At 34.0% G+C, this 12,417-nt stretch overlaps 3 protein-coding genes across 3 annotated transcripts; 2 read left to right on the forward strand and 1 right to left on the reverse strand.

Annotated features, from left to right (window-relative positions):
• Positions 1-1,761: 1,761 nt before the first annotated feature.
• Positions 1,762-3,118, forward strand: PCNA2 (Proliferating cell nuclear antigen 2). The gene is made up of 2 exons (XM_065501769.1): positions 1,762-2,034; positions 2,102-3,118. The coding sequence occupies exons 1-2, from the start codon at positions 1,927-1,929 to the stop codon at positions 2,774-2,776; spliced, it is 783 nt and encodes a 260-aa protein (XP_065357841.1). The 5' UTR covers positions 1,762-1,926; the 3' UTR covers positions 2,777-3,118.
• A 3,407-nt stretch (positions 3,119-6,525) lies between these two features.
• Mcm6 (minichromosome maintenance 6) lies at positions 6,526-9,653 on the reverse strand. Its single transcript, XM_065501770.1, has 4 exons — positions 9,445-9,653; positions 9,235-9,378; positions 8,281-9,167; positions 6,526-8,169 (listed from the first exon to the last, which is right to left on the reverse strand). The coding sequence occupies exons 1-4, from the start codon at positions 9,534-9,536 to the stop codon at positions 6,818-6,820; spliced, it is 2,475 nt and encodes an 824-aa protein (XP_065357842.1). The 5' UTR covers positions 9,537-9,653; the 3' UTR covers positions 6,526-6,817.
• A 360-nt stretch (positions 9,654-10,013) lies between these two features.
• On the forward strand, positions 10,014-12,328 carry LOC135951999 (GATA zinc finger domain-containing protein 15). Its single transcript, XM_065501772.1, has 3 exons — positions 10,014-10,427; positions 10,840-10,975; positions 11,055-12,328. The coding sequence occupies exons 1-3, from the start codon at positions 10,187-10,189 to the stop codon at positions 12,181-12,183; spliced, it is 1,506 nt and encodes a 501-aa protein (XP_065357844.1). The 5' UTR covers positions 10,014-10,186; the 3' UTR covers positions 12,184-12,328.
• The last annotated feature ends 89 nt before the right edge of the window (positions 12,329-12,417 follow it).

Here is a 12,417-nt window from a genome sequence, read left to right on the forward strand (position 1 = left end):
GGTGAAGAAAAGGGGCCCGTTTAAGGAAAAAAGTTAGAATTTGCAAAAAAAAGTCAAAAAATTGCATATTTTGAGTTACAAAAAAAAACTATTTTTGTTTTGATAAAAATTCGTACTCGCATCCCACTTGCTTACAACCAAAATAAGGTAGGTAGGTCTTCAAGGAAAATCTAAGAAGCTTTATTTAAAAAAGGGCCCATTTTGAAAAAAAAAAAAAAAAATTTTTGATTTAGAAAAAAAATATTAAAATTTTTTTGGTTTGAAAAAGATTGAGAAAAAAAAAGAAGAAATAAAAGATTTTTTATTTATTTTATTATTCATATCTACTTAAACTATTTGGGACGGACACATTGCGGATGATTGATTTCACTTGACGTGAAATCAAATCAATCACCTAAATTAATTATTAATTATAAATTATTTTTAAATTAAATAACTTTTTATTTATTTTGTGTTTTTTTAATAATGTATGTGTGTGTACTAAAAAAATTATGGGAAAAAAACTAATAATAAAATATAATTTTTTAATTTGTTTATTTATAAAATAAGAAGATAAAAAAAGACAAAAAACACACAGCAGGAGAGCTTTTTTTTAGCTAAATAAATAATATAAAAAAGGTGTATGTATTTTGTATGTGTGTGTCTAAGAAAAAAAGGAAAAAGTCCCGTATTAAGCTAGCAAATTCAACAACCACCCCTAACGAAGTTAAAAACTAAAAAAATGCTGCATACTTTTAGGATGACAAATTTGCAATGACCTTGAAAAATCTGATATAACGGAATTTGTGGTGAATTTCTAAAAAATTCACCACACTAATTTTATTCACCACGATTTATTTTCACCACACTAATTTTATTCTTTTTTTTCTACCCCCGGGCCCGTACCCCGCATTTTTTTCTTTCCCGCATTTTTTGTTTTTTTTTGGTAATCTCTCTTTCTCTCTCTCTCTCTCTCTCTCTCTCGCTGTTGTGTGCTTGCTTGCTGGCTCGCTCTTCTGCTGCTGCTGCGCTCGTTTCATTCAGTTTTTTTCTCTCAGAAAACCGGGTCGTGGGTATTTATTATACGAACTTTAAACAAAAAAAGAATATGGGAATTTTCAACAAATTTCGTACTTTTTTGTCATCACTAAAAAAGTGATGCCCATCATTTTTGTCATCACTAAAAAAGTGATGCCAACCAAATTAATATTTGTAAAAAACAGAGTGTTTCGCATGAAAATAATGTTTTGCAGGGCAGGCAACTTTTTGATTTTTTAATTATTGTCAGGCTACTTTTTGAAAAAGTCGACTTTCGACATTTTATATTAATTTTAATTTAAGAAATTTATTCATAAATTAAATAATATTTTTTAAATTTTATCTTTATCGATTTTATTCAACTTTTTTTTTTCCAGGGACAAAATTATTAATTAATTAACAAGTTTTTTTGATTATTTTTTTGATTTGAGATTATACGTAGTAATAAAAAACTGTTTTTAATTTGAAAACATAAATATGTTAATTAATAATAATTAATAACTTAAAAATTAAGCAGAAAGAAAAAAATCAAAAAATAAATAAAGTCATAAAATAAGAAAGAAATTACAAAAAACGATTTAAAACGTATACATGAATACGATTTAAATTATTTTATTGAACACCCTGTTATTGTTATACCTTTTACCGCTTGGTGTCGCTGCTGTATCAAATTGCAACACATTCATTTATTTTTTTGACAGTTGGCGCCAAAACAAGCGTTCTGCTGTCATCCTTTGTGCGAATTTCATAAAAGCAATTTTTGCACACAACAACACATACCAAACCACATTTAATTCTAAAAAGCCGAAAGGAGCGCAACCAAAACGTAAATTTAATTAAAAAACAAGGAAAATAATTGTGTAAATAAGAAGTGAAATAATAAATTGAAAATAAAAACAAAAAAGAAAAATGTTTGAAGCACGTTTAATCAATGCCACCATACTCAAGAAAATCTTGGATGCCATCAAAGATTTACTAAATGAAGGCACCTTTGATTGCAGTGATTCTGGTATACAGGTAAGCAGGAAAAAATGAAATTATGTGATAGAAAGCTGAATAATAATTACAAATTTTTGTTTTACAGCTGCAAGCCATGGATAATTCTCACGTTTCCTTGGTTTCTCTGACCCTACGCTCTGATGGCTTTGATAAATTCCGCTGTGATCGCAACATTTCCATGGGCATGAACTTGGGCAGCATGGCCAAGATTTTGAAGTGTGCCAATAATGATGACACTGTTACGGTAAAGGCCCAAGATAATGCGGACACTGTTACCTTTATGTTTGAGTCACCCAATCATGAGAAAGTCTCCGACTACGAAATGAAACTTATGAATCTCGATCAGGAACATTTGGGTATACCCGAAACAGATTATTCCTGTGTGGTGCGTATGCCTTCGATGGAATTTGCCCGCATCTGCCGTGATTTGGCGCAATTCAGTGAATCCATGTTGATTTGCTGCACCAAGGAGGGTGTTAAATTCTCTGCTTCCGGTGATGTGGGTTCGGCCAATGTTAAATTGGCTCAAACCTCCAGTGTGGACAAGGAAGAAGAGGCCGTGGTTATTGAAATGCAAGAGCCAGTCACTCTTACATTTGCCTGTCGTTACCTGAATGCTTTCACCAAGGCTAGTCCCCTGTCGGGACAAGTACAGTTGTCGATGTCGGCAGATGTGCCGTTGGTGGTTGAATATCGCATACAAGAATTGGGCTACATACGTTACTATTTGGCGCCTAAAATCGAAGACGATGAGAGCTAAACTACTGGTAGTTTATGGTATATACGCTCTGTTAAGCTTAAAGATTTAGTTGTATACAAATGTCTTCATAAATGCTTGATACATCCTTCCTCTTTAATACACACATAAATATTCTTGTTACTTTAGGTATTACACAAACAAGTTCTACAAAATAGCATGGAAGATATTCATCTTTATTATATTAAAAATAACATTCTTTAGTAATTTTAAGTTGGAAAACTATTGCAGTTTTTTTTTATTTGCACAATTATTATTTTCATAACTTGTTTATAAATCTCCTCCGGAAAAGGGAAGACATTTTTTTTATAAAAATAAACTATATTCTAAATTGTTTAAAAAGAAGTTGGAGATGTTTTGGTTTTCTTTTTAAAGTTAAAGTATTATGGAAAAATAGGTCAATAAAACTTTTTTTAAATAAAGTTGAATTGAATCTTTCGCACAATCATTTTTTTTAAATCATGTTGTGAAATTTTTAGATGGAATTTTGTAAACAGTAAAATAAACAATTTTTACGAACAAAATCAACTATTGTTAATGAAAAGTTCATGGGAATATCACGATAGTAATTTTCCCTTCGGGGGAAATGTATATTTCATGGGAACATAAATTTCACAAGTTATTGCCGATAGGGGTGAAATTAAAAAATGTCATACACAGAAATGTCATATTTTCGGATGAATAAAAATACAATTTAAGAGGCAATGATAGGAGAATATTTGTATGATGGCCGATGGGTAAGAGACGCCCCCCAAGTACACAAATAAGGCGGTCTAGTTTGGCAATGGCAAAATTATAGCTTGGTGCTTTTTTCAAGGCAATTCATATCATAAAAAATACTATGACTGGAATCGGATACAGATCCATTTAAAATAATTTTATATAACAATACGCAGAGACAAATATGACCCTAGTTTGGAGACACACTTCTAGGGTTGTAACCGAGTGATTAGAATGGGTACGTATTTTGAATCCCAATCCCATAGAAAACCTATCTAGACCGCAAAATACTGAGAACCTTATGAAAACACTCTCAACTCCAAAGTAGTGAATGGTAAATTGATTACGATTTTCGTGATCGATTATATACTCCGATTTTTATGCTGTAATCGATTTTTGATAACGATTAATCGAAATAGAAATAAAATTCCGGAATTTTTAGTATTGTTTACGTTTTTTGCTTTCATTAACATTTGCAATATAGGTATAAATCTTCAGCTGACATCGGAAAATATTCACGGAGGACCTCATTTTTTAATGCGAAATTTTTTCAACCTTAAGAAATTTTTATAAAAAGTGCTACGAAATTTTTTCCATAAAATTGTTGTCAAATGTTTGCCGTTACGGTTTATAAAATGAGCATATCAACATAAAGGAGTTATAATACTCTTCCAAAATATGATTTTAATCCGTAATTATAGCGTAAAAATGCAGTTCGATTATTAAAAAATCGATTATTGGGTTCGATTAATCGACTGTAAAAGTCGTAATGAAAATGGTTGATCGAAAAGTCGAAAATCGATTATTAGCTTTTTATACCATTCACTAGTCCAAAGTAGGTACACAACATAAGCAGTATGATATTAAAAAAAATCAATTAAATGGACCCAGTATAACCAGGGAGCTATGTGAGACATAGCTCCCTGTTCCGTAAATCGGGAGAATTCAAAAACGAGCAATAGTTGAAAAAAAAAAACGAATCATAGTTGAAAAATGTATGTTCTGCAAATCGCACAAATTTGTACATTGAAACTGGTTTGTTTAATCGAAAGTAAAACGAGTAAATCAAGTGGATTCGATTTACAGAACACCAAAATATGCGAATTCGTTTAAAACCGAAATCCTTCAAAAACGAGCAATTCAAAACGAGGAGAATTCAAAAACGAGCAATTGTTGAAACGAAAAAACGAATACATAGTTGAAAAATGTATGTTCTGCAAATCGCACAAATTTGTACATTGAAACTGGTTTGTTTAATCGAAAGTAAAACGAGTAAATCAAGTGGATTCGATTTACAGAACACCAAAATATGCGAATTCGTTTAAAACCGAAATCCTTACTCGGAATTGATTTACAGAAAGAGTCGGCACAGCCAAATTTAGCAACCTAACTTATTAATTTAGCTTGTTTGTCAATAATTTGAAATAAATTTTGGTGAAACCAGGTGGAAGTTTGAACGAATTGAATAACACACATAATTTACAAATATTCCAAATATTTTTTACCACAAAAATATTGAAAATAAAAAGTTATGACTCTCTGCCAACTTTAAGACCTGTTAATTAACAAAGAAGAGAGCTATATTCGGCTGTGCCGAATCTTATATATCCTTCACCAAATTATACTCTAAAATAAAATTTTAAATATTTTTAGTTAAACAAAATAATTTTTTTTTTCATTTAAATGTTTTTATACCCTTCACCTTCCTGAGAAGGGTATATATAAGTTTGTCATTCCGTTTGTAATTTCTACATTTTTAATTTCCGACCGTATAAAGTATATATATTCTGGATCCTTATAGATAGCGGAGTCGATTAAGCCATGTCCGTCTGTCTGTCTGTTGAAATCAATTTTCTGAAGACCCCAGATATCATCGGGATCCAAATCTTCAATAATTCTGTCAGACATGTTTTCGAGAAGTTTGCTATTTAAAATCAGCAAAATCGGTCCATAAATAACGGAGATATGAGCAAAAAACCTGGACAACCTCGATTTTTGACCTATTTTTGATCTATATCTGGATTACTAAGTCATTAATATAGACAATAGGATAACTAATGATAGACATTCCAAAGTCCTTTGCAACGATGTAGATAAGGCTATAATAAGTTGGACCTACAATGGGTCAAAATCGGTAAAAATATTTTTTGACCCGAATTTTTTTTTCATCAAAAAATTTTTTTTGTCCTAAATTTTTTTCGGCTCAAGCTCTCTTACTTGTTTTAATTTTAATTTTTTTTTTTTTTTACAATTTTTTAGTGAAAATAAATTGTTTGTGAAAAAAAATCGGGTTAAAAAATATTTTTTTCCGATTTTGACCCATTGTATGTGCAACTTATCTTATATACGTCGTTTCAAAAGACTTTGAAATATCTATCATTAGATATTCATATTCACCCCTATCGCGAATCAACATTTCACATGAAATATTTTCCCTTTTCCTTTTTTCGTTCATCAACTTTGTTCAAGTGAAAAAAATTCCCCTTGTTGTGAAATTTTTAGATGGAATTTTGTAAACAATAAACAGCTGTTACGAACAAAATCAACTATTGTGAATGTAAAGTTCATCATGATATTCCCGATAGCAATTTTCCCTTCGAGGGAAATGGATATTTCATGGGAACAAAATTTCACATGTTATTGCCGATAGGGGTGATTGTCTATAATAAAGACTTAGTAATCCAGATGTCGATTAAAAATAGGCCAAAAATCGAGGTTGTCCTGGTATTTTCCTTATATCTCAGCCATTTGTGGACCGATTTTCTCGATTTTATTGTAAGTTATTTAGGGCTTCGGAAAATTGATTTCAATACACAGACGGTCAAACGGACATGGCAATATCGACTTCGCTATCTATAACGACCCAGAATATAGTATACACTTTGTGGGGTCGCAAATGAAAAATGTAGAAATCACAAACTTACCCTTGCCACTCATGGTGTAGGGTATAAAAATAATCAAAATCTTCAAAAAATTATAGATTCAACTGTTTTTTTGTTACGGTTTTGGTTTATAATTCTTTAGTAAAACAATTTTAATTTCTTTATTTTGCCTTTTATTTATAAAAAAAGAAAACATGTATTGCTTAACAATCTATGCACGTAAAAAACTACAAAACTCTGACCCCGTTCAACAAAATGTCCTAGGGGCCGGCCAACTTAAAAACTACAGTGTCAATATGTATGAGAACCAAATTATATGAATTTAAACAAAACAATTTCCATATAGAAAAGGAAAAAGGAAACAAAATTAACAGATGGAATTAAACAATCGAAATTTGAACCATAAAACTGTGCCGCTTAACTTATATTACGCTTATAAATTCTATTCTATAATATAATTGGGATGTACCACCAGCAAGGGATCATCTTGTTCTTCCTCCTCCTCGGTGCGTTTGGGACTTTTGCCCGGTTGTTTCAGCTCAGTGGTCTTTAGGGGTATAATAACTTGATCGTGATAAATCAAACGATCTATGACTTTTTCAATAAGATTTTTACGTGATATAAGCTCATCTTCGGATTCTATTTGATCGGCCACTTGCTCTAGATACCAAGTGACAACATCACTGCGTTTCATGCCCGTATCAGAGGCTTCAGTTTCACAGCGGGCCTCTTCAGTGCGCATGTGTAGAACCAGCATGGTGGAGAGATTTTTATAGTCCTCAAAGGACAAGGTTAGCTTTTTCTTTTGTAAAGCTGTTTGGCCCGCCGAGGTATTAAGTTCGGTTTCGCCGCTCTCCCCAGTTTCCATGGCAGTGCCGTTATTTGTACCTGTTTGATCCATATCCACATCTCCTGTAAAGGCTTCATCTATATCATCATCATCCAAATGAATATCAGGCTGTTCTACTCTAATAATGGATTTGTTTAACAAACGGAAGGCCTCCTTAACATGACGCTCTTGCACCTCATTCATACACTCCAGCTTAGCCATGGCCTCACTTAGACGTATCATTGACTCCAATTGTCTTACAGTAATACGCCAGGTACTGCGTCCTGAAGTACCAGTATCACGTTGTCTTAAGTGGCCATAGTTTTCCACCAACAATTTAGCAGCCTCTGGACTAATGACCGGCTTGAATTGTTTGGCAAATGTTATATAACGTAAAACTTCTTCGCGTGAATAGGCTCTTTCGACGTTATCCACTATGTTGGAATGTAGATCGACAATTCTGCGAGCTATGGCATAATCCACCACCTCATTACACTCATCCACCAAAATAAAGAACAAATCAAAACGTGACATAATGGGAGCGGACAGTTGTATGTTCTGCTGCAAACTTTTGGAACGATCATAACGGCCGTTAATGGGATTTGCGGCTGCCAGTATAGAAGTACGAGCATTTAGGGTGGCTCTTACACCAGCCTTGGCCAATGAAATGGTTTGCTGTTCCATAGCTTCGTGAATAGCCACCTGATCGCGGGGATCCATTTTATCAAACTCATCGATACAGCAAATGCCGTTGTCGGCCAACATAAGGGCGCCGGCTTCTATGACAAAATCAAAACTTTCTTCATCTCTTACCACGGCAGCAGTAAGACCAGCAGCAGACGAGGCTTTACCCGAAGTGTAGACGGCACGAGGCGAAAAGTCAGCGACTTGTTTGAGGAACTGCGATTTGGCTGTACTGGGATCACCGACAATGCAAACATTTACATCGCCACGTAAAGTTGTTTCTGGAAGAGGAAGAGAGGTTTTAAATTTATTAGTAATGAAAATTTAATTTATAAAAATATTTTTTTAATGAAATTTTTTTAGATTTTCAAATTCTCTTAAATAACACTTACTCTCATGTGTGGTCTTTCCTACACCTCCAAACAGCTGCAACAATATACCGCGTTTCACCTCATCATTGCCATAGATGGAGGGGAACAAGCAGGTGATCAAATTATTGTACAAATTACGATCCTTAGACATTTCATACACCTTATTCCACTCAGCATCAGTCATTTGCTTTTTCATATCTTCAGCCGTTACTTCAGACATGGGCAAATCTGTGCCACCAAAACGAGCATTAGTAGCCTGGACACTGCAGGCCAAAAACGCCATACGATAGTTAAGCTCACGCATACCCAAAGCCTTAAGACCAGTCAAACCTTCAGGACCTTCACCGGGTTTATGACGTGAACCCATGTCTGCCTTGGCCCCCGGCATACTTAGAACACCCACATCGGGAACCACAATAAGAGTGCCCGTAAAATCATAACGATCTCCCGCCTGTACGGTTTCAACCAATTCGGAACGCAAAATAATTTCCACAGAGCGTGGTATACAACCGCGTGGTAATTCGGCTTGGGTCTCTTGAATACGAATCTTTTGAAAATCTACAAAAAGAGACTTCTCCACATCCAACATGAAACGACGACGATTGGCACAGACGGGATTGCGGCAAATGGTGGGATTGGTGAATTTAAATTGTTGTTCCACATTGCGTATTTCGGTCTGACAATCCAAACACATGAACACACCTAAAACCAGTTCGGGGTGCACGGGATGGGTACGCACCACTTGACCGGAAATGCGAATCAAAGTGCCAATCTTGGAGGTGGTCAAATCGCGTACCTTATGACGTGTGGGCACTTCGGTAAAGGAGACATAACACTCTTTTTCGGTTTTAAGACCAATGCGATCTTTAACGTAGTTGGACACTGATTGGCACAGATAAGGAAAGATTCTAAAATTGTGAAAAAAAAAATATTTAACAAATTCTTTGAAATTTTTTTTTTTTTTTTAAAACTCACCTATAATATTCCTCTATAATAGTGGTGGCCAAATTCTGATTATACTTTTCTACATCATCAAAACTGACCTCCAAAGTACAACGATCGGGTGACTCCAAATCGGCGGCCGGTTTCACATACTTTATTTCACCATCTTCTTTGAATCTATTAAAATGCGAAATTTAATATTATATTTCCTTTATTCTTTCAAAATTATAAATTTCCACATACTCTTCCAAAAAATCCTGAAATAATTTTTGACATCTTATGCCCACTTCATCTTTAACACGCAATTGTCCAATATTAGCATCTGCTACATCCATAGTTTGATATTTTTTTTGATAAAACTAAACAACAACAGAACTAATTAAGCAATAACAAGCAATCTCTTTAAAAGATATTTTTAAAATAAAGAAAATATAAGTTTAAGCAATTTGTTTGTGGCACAAAACACACGCCAAGATTTAAAATGACAGCAGCTTGTATACAGGAATTTAGGCGCCAAAACTCCACAGATTTGTTTACATTGAACAGCTGTTCTAAAACTTTAACTACTAAACGTTAGGGGGCTCTAATATAAAGAAATAAACCTTTTAATTAATAAAAAAAACAATCCCTTAATAATAATTACAACCTAAATTGTAAAAAAAACCAAGAAATTTAATAAGAAACACCAAAAAATAAGGAAAACAACACAATATTCTTACAGGCTGCTTCATATATTTCTTTATATCAACACCATGTGTCATAATGAAACACATTTATTGTTTATCATCGAATGCAACCCTGTTTATTTATTGTTGTTTTTATGGCCCATCAGCTGTTGGTTTTTATTTGAATGGTGAAAATTTTTTTTGCAAGAATTTTTCGCAATAAAAAACAAATTGCTTTTTGTTTATTGCAAATTACATTAGCAAAAAAACATTAAATAAACGTGTTACTACTACGTGGAAAAATAATGTGAATCTAGAAAATGTCTACGGAATATTTTAGCTCTATAGCGGGCTCTTCAAATTCGGCTTCATCCACCGTCAACAACAGTAATAGTAATAATGCCTGCACCTCGACTAGATGGCTAACCGAGGAGGTATTTGGATTAATTGATTTAGTGCAACGTAATGAAGCGATATATAATCCACGCCACAAGTACTATTTCTGTCGTCCCTATGTGGAGAATTTTTGGCGTGAAGTTGATCTGAAATTGGAAAAGAATCGTAAGTGCAATAAAATAAAAACAAAATACTTAAAAACATAACGATGGCGACAGGCGATTAAAATGAAAGATATTAATGCTTTTGCTCAGACAACTTTGTCTTGAAAACAAACGTCATTAATTGTTATGATAAATATTTGTCATGTATAGACAGGGGATAAAGACAAAGTTATCTGGGATGAAGCACTTACAATTTTGTCATAACGATGCTATAACTGTAATAAATGGGGACAATGTCCGAGTTGGAAGATTTAGGATCTTTTAACAACCACATAGAGTTAAGAACAGACATGCCGGACAAATTATTTGAAATTTTTTTCGTCTTCGTATAAAAAGAAAACCATTAACAGCTTTCGAATAAAAGTATTTTCTAGTTTTTCCATATATTTACTTTAAATTTATCATTATTTCAGCTGGCGCCAGTCTGGCCAAATGGACTAACTTGCGTATATCATTTCGCCGAGAGTATACGAATTATCTAGAGGAAAAAGTTCCCCCCTGCTGGACCTATTTCGATCGAATGTTCTTTCTTCATCCCTATTTAAGGAAGTGAGTGTTGCTTTACCTTCAGGGACATTTAAACTAAAAATATTTGCCTTTCCTTTTTTGTTTGTTTTGCGATTCACAGAAAACATCAACAGTCTAAGTCATTGGACTCACAAGTACAAGATGCTTTAGTACAAATAAGTTCCTTATCCAACCGTTTGCAACGAGAGAGAGCTGTAGCGGCGGCAGCCTCAGCAGCGGCCAATTCTATAAATCCTCCATCGAATACAGCATCGCCCACGCAGCCTCAGCTGGATCATTATTTGGAGTATTTTGATGATCCTGAACCAAATGCCTCGGAATTGGATGATATGATTGATGATGAACCTTCCAATCCACAACATTTTGCCCACTCGACATTGGCAAATGATATAAAGTCCGAATGTGAAGATAATGTTGATGAATATGATAATGTGGAGAGACCTTTGGATGAGGATGAGCATGAACATGAGGTAGATGATGCGGATATGAGGAATTTTGTGCTAAACTCTTTGGAGAAAAGGCAGCAACAACAGCAGCATCATCAACGCTTGCAACATTTACAACGTCTACAGTCTAGGGCTTTCTATGAAGATTTTCGCAACAAACGATCGAGATCCCATGATAATATCTCCTCCTCACAGTCGTCCTCGTCTTCATTGATGGCCTCCTCTACAAATCACACAAATAATGTGTCATTTGTAAGGCCAACTTTTGCTAAACCTTTGGAGGTGGTCAGCACAACAACACAAAGTCATAACAACACTAACAACAATAGCAGCAGCAATAATAGCAATAATTCAAATTCATCGCCAAACTCCTCCGCTATTACCAATGACAACGAACCGGTTTCAAACTCAACACCACGTCTAAATTCTTCCGCCAACAATCAACATCACACGTCGTCTTCGTCACATTACACCGCCTCCATGAGTCATTCCCATACCCATCATCAACACCAACGCTTTGAAATTTCTGCTATTAATTCCTCTGCCCCCAATGCCACATTAAATCCTTTAGCCCCTCAGACGTCCTCTGGATCCACGGCTTCATCATCATCACTGTTGCCTCCAGCGCCGGCTACACCCGAATTATGTGATTGTAAAACTGATCCTGATGCCATGTTCTTAATGAGCCTATTGCCCGATATACAAAAGTTAAATGGTCGTGATCGTGGTAAAATTAAAATTGCTTTTCAAAACATCTTGCAAGACTATTTGTATCCCGATTAAAAACGTTCTGGCGTTTAAAACAGCTAACTGAGATTCCTTAAAGTAAAAATAAAACACACACAGATACATTATAAATGTATACTCAATGCTAATAGCAATTAGGAATAGTATTTAAATATTTTATCCAATAAAAAAAATAAATTTAGTTTTTTTTCCATTTTGTTTCCCAGTAAAAATATTGAAAAAAATGCTTTAAATGTGCTTAAATTATGATTTTAAATAAAAATTACAATA

This window comes from Calliphora vicina, chromosome 2 (assembly GCF_958450345.1).
Source record: "Calliphora vicina chromosome 2, idCalVici1.1, whole genome shotgun sequence".
Classification (NCBI taxonomy): Eukaryota; Metazoa; Arthropoda; class Insecta; order Diptera; family Calliphoridae; genus Calliphora; species Calliphora vicina.

What these genes read in the sequence shown, in the direction of transcription:
- PCNA2 (XM_065501769.1), top strand. Translation starts at nt 1,927, where the DNA reads ATGTTTGAAGCACGTTTAATCAATGCCACCATACTCAAGAAAATCTTG. An exon ending in GCAGTGATTCTGGTATACAG is followed by an intron (nt 2,035 to 2,101) that starts GTAAGCAGGAAA and finishes TTTGTTTTACAG; the next exon opens with CTGCAAGCCATGGATAATTC.
- Mcm6 (XM_065501770.1), bottom strand. Translation starts at nt 9,536, where the DNA reads ATGGATGTAGCAGATGCTAATATTGGACAATTGCGTGTTAAAGATGAA. An exon ending in TTTCAGGATTTTTTGGAAGA is followed by an intron (nt 9,379 to 9,444) that starts GTATGTGGAAAT and finishes GCATTTTAATAG; the next exon opens with ATTCAAAGAAGATGGTGAAA. An exon ending in AGGAAAGACCACACATGAGA is followed by an intron (nt 8,170 to 8,280) that starts GTAAGTGTTATT and finishes TTCCTCTTCCAG; the next exon opens with AAACAACTTTACGTGGCGAT.
- LOC135951999 (XM_065501772.1), top strand. Translation starts at nt 10,187, where the DNA reads ATGTCTACGGAATATTTTAGCTCTATAGCGGGCTCTTCAAATTCGGCT. An exon ending in TCTGAAATTGGAAAAGAATC is followed by an intron (nt 10,428 to 10,839) that starts GTAAGTGCAATA and finishes TCATTATTTCAG; the next exon opens with CTGGCGCCAGTCTGGCCAAA. An exon ending in CTTCATCCCTATTTAAGGAA is followed by an intron (nt 10,976 to 11,054) that starts GTGAGTGTTGCT and finishes TGCGATTCACAG; the next exon opens with AAAACATCAACAGTCTAAGT.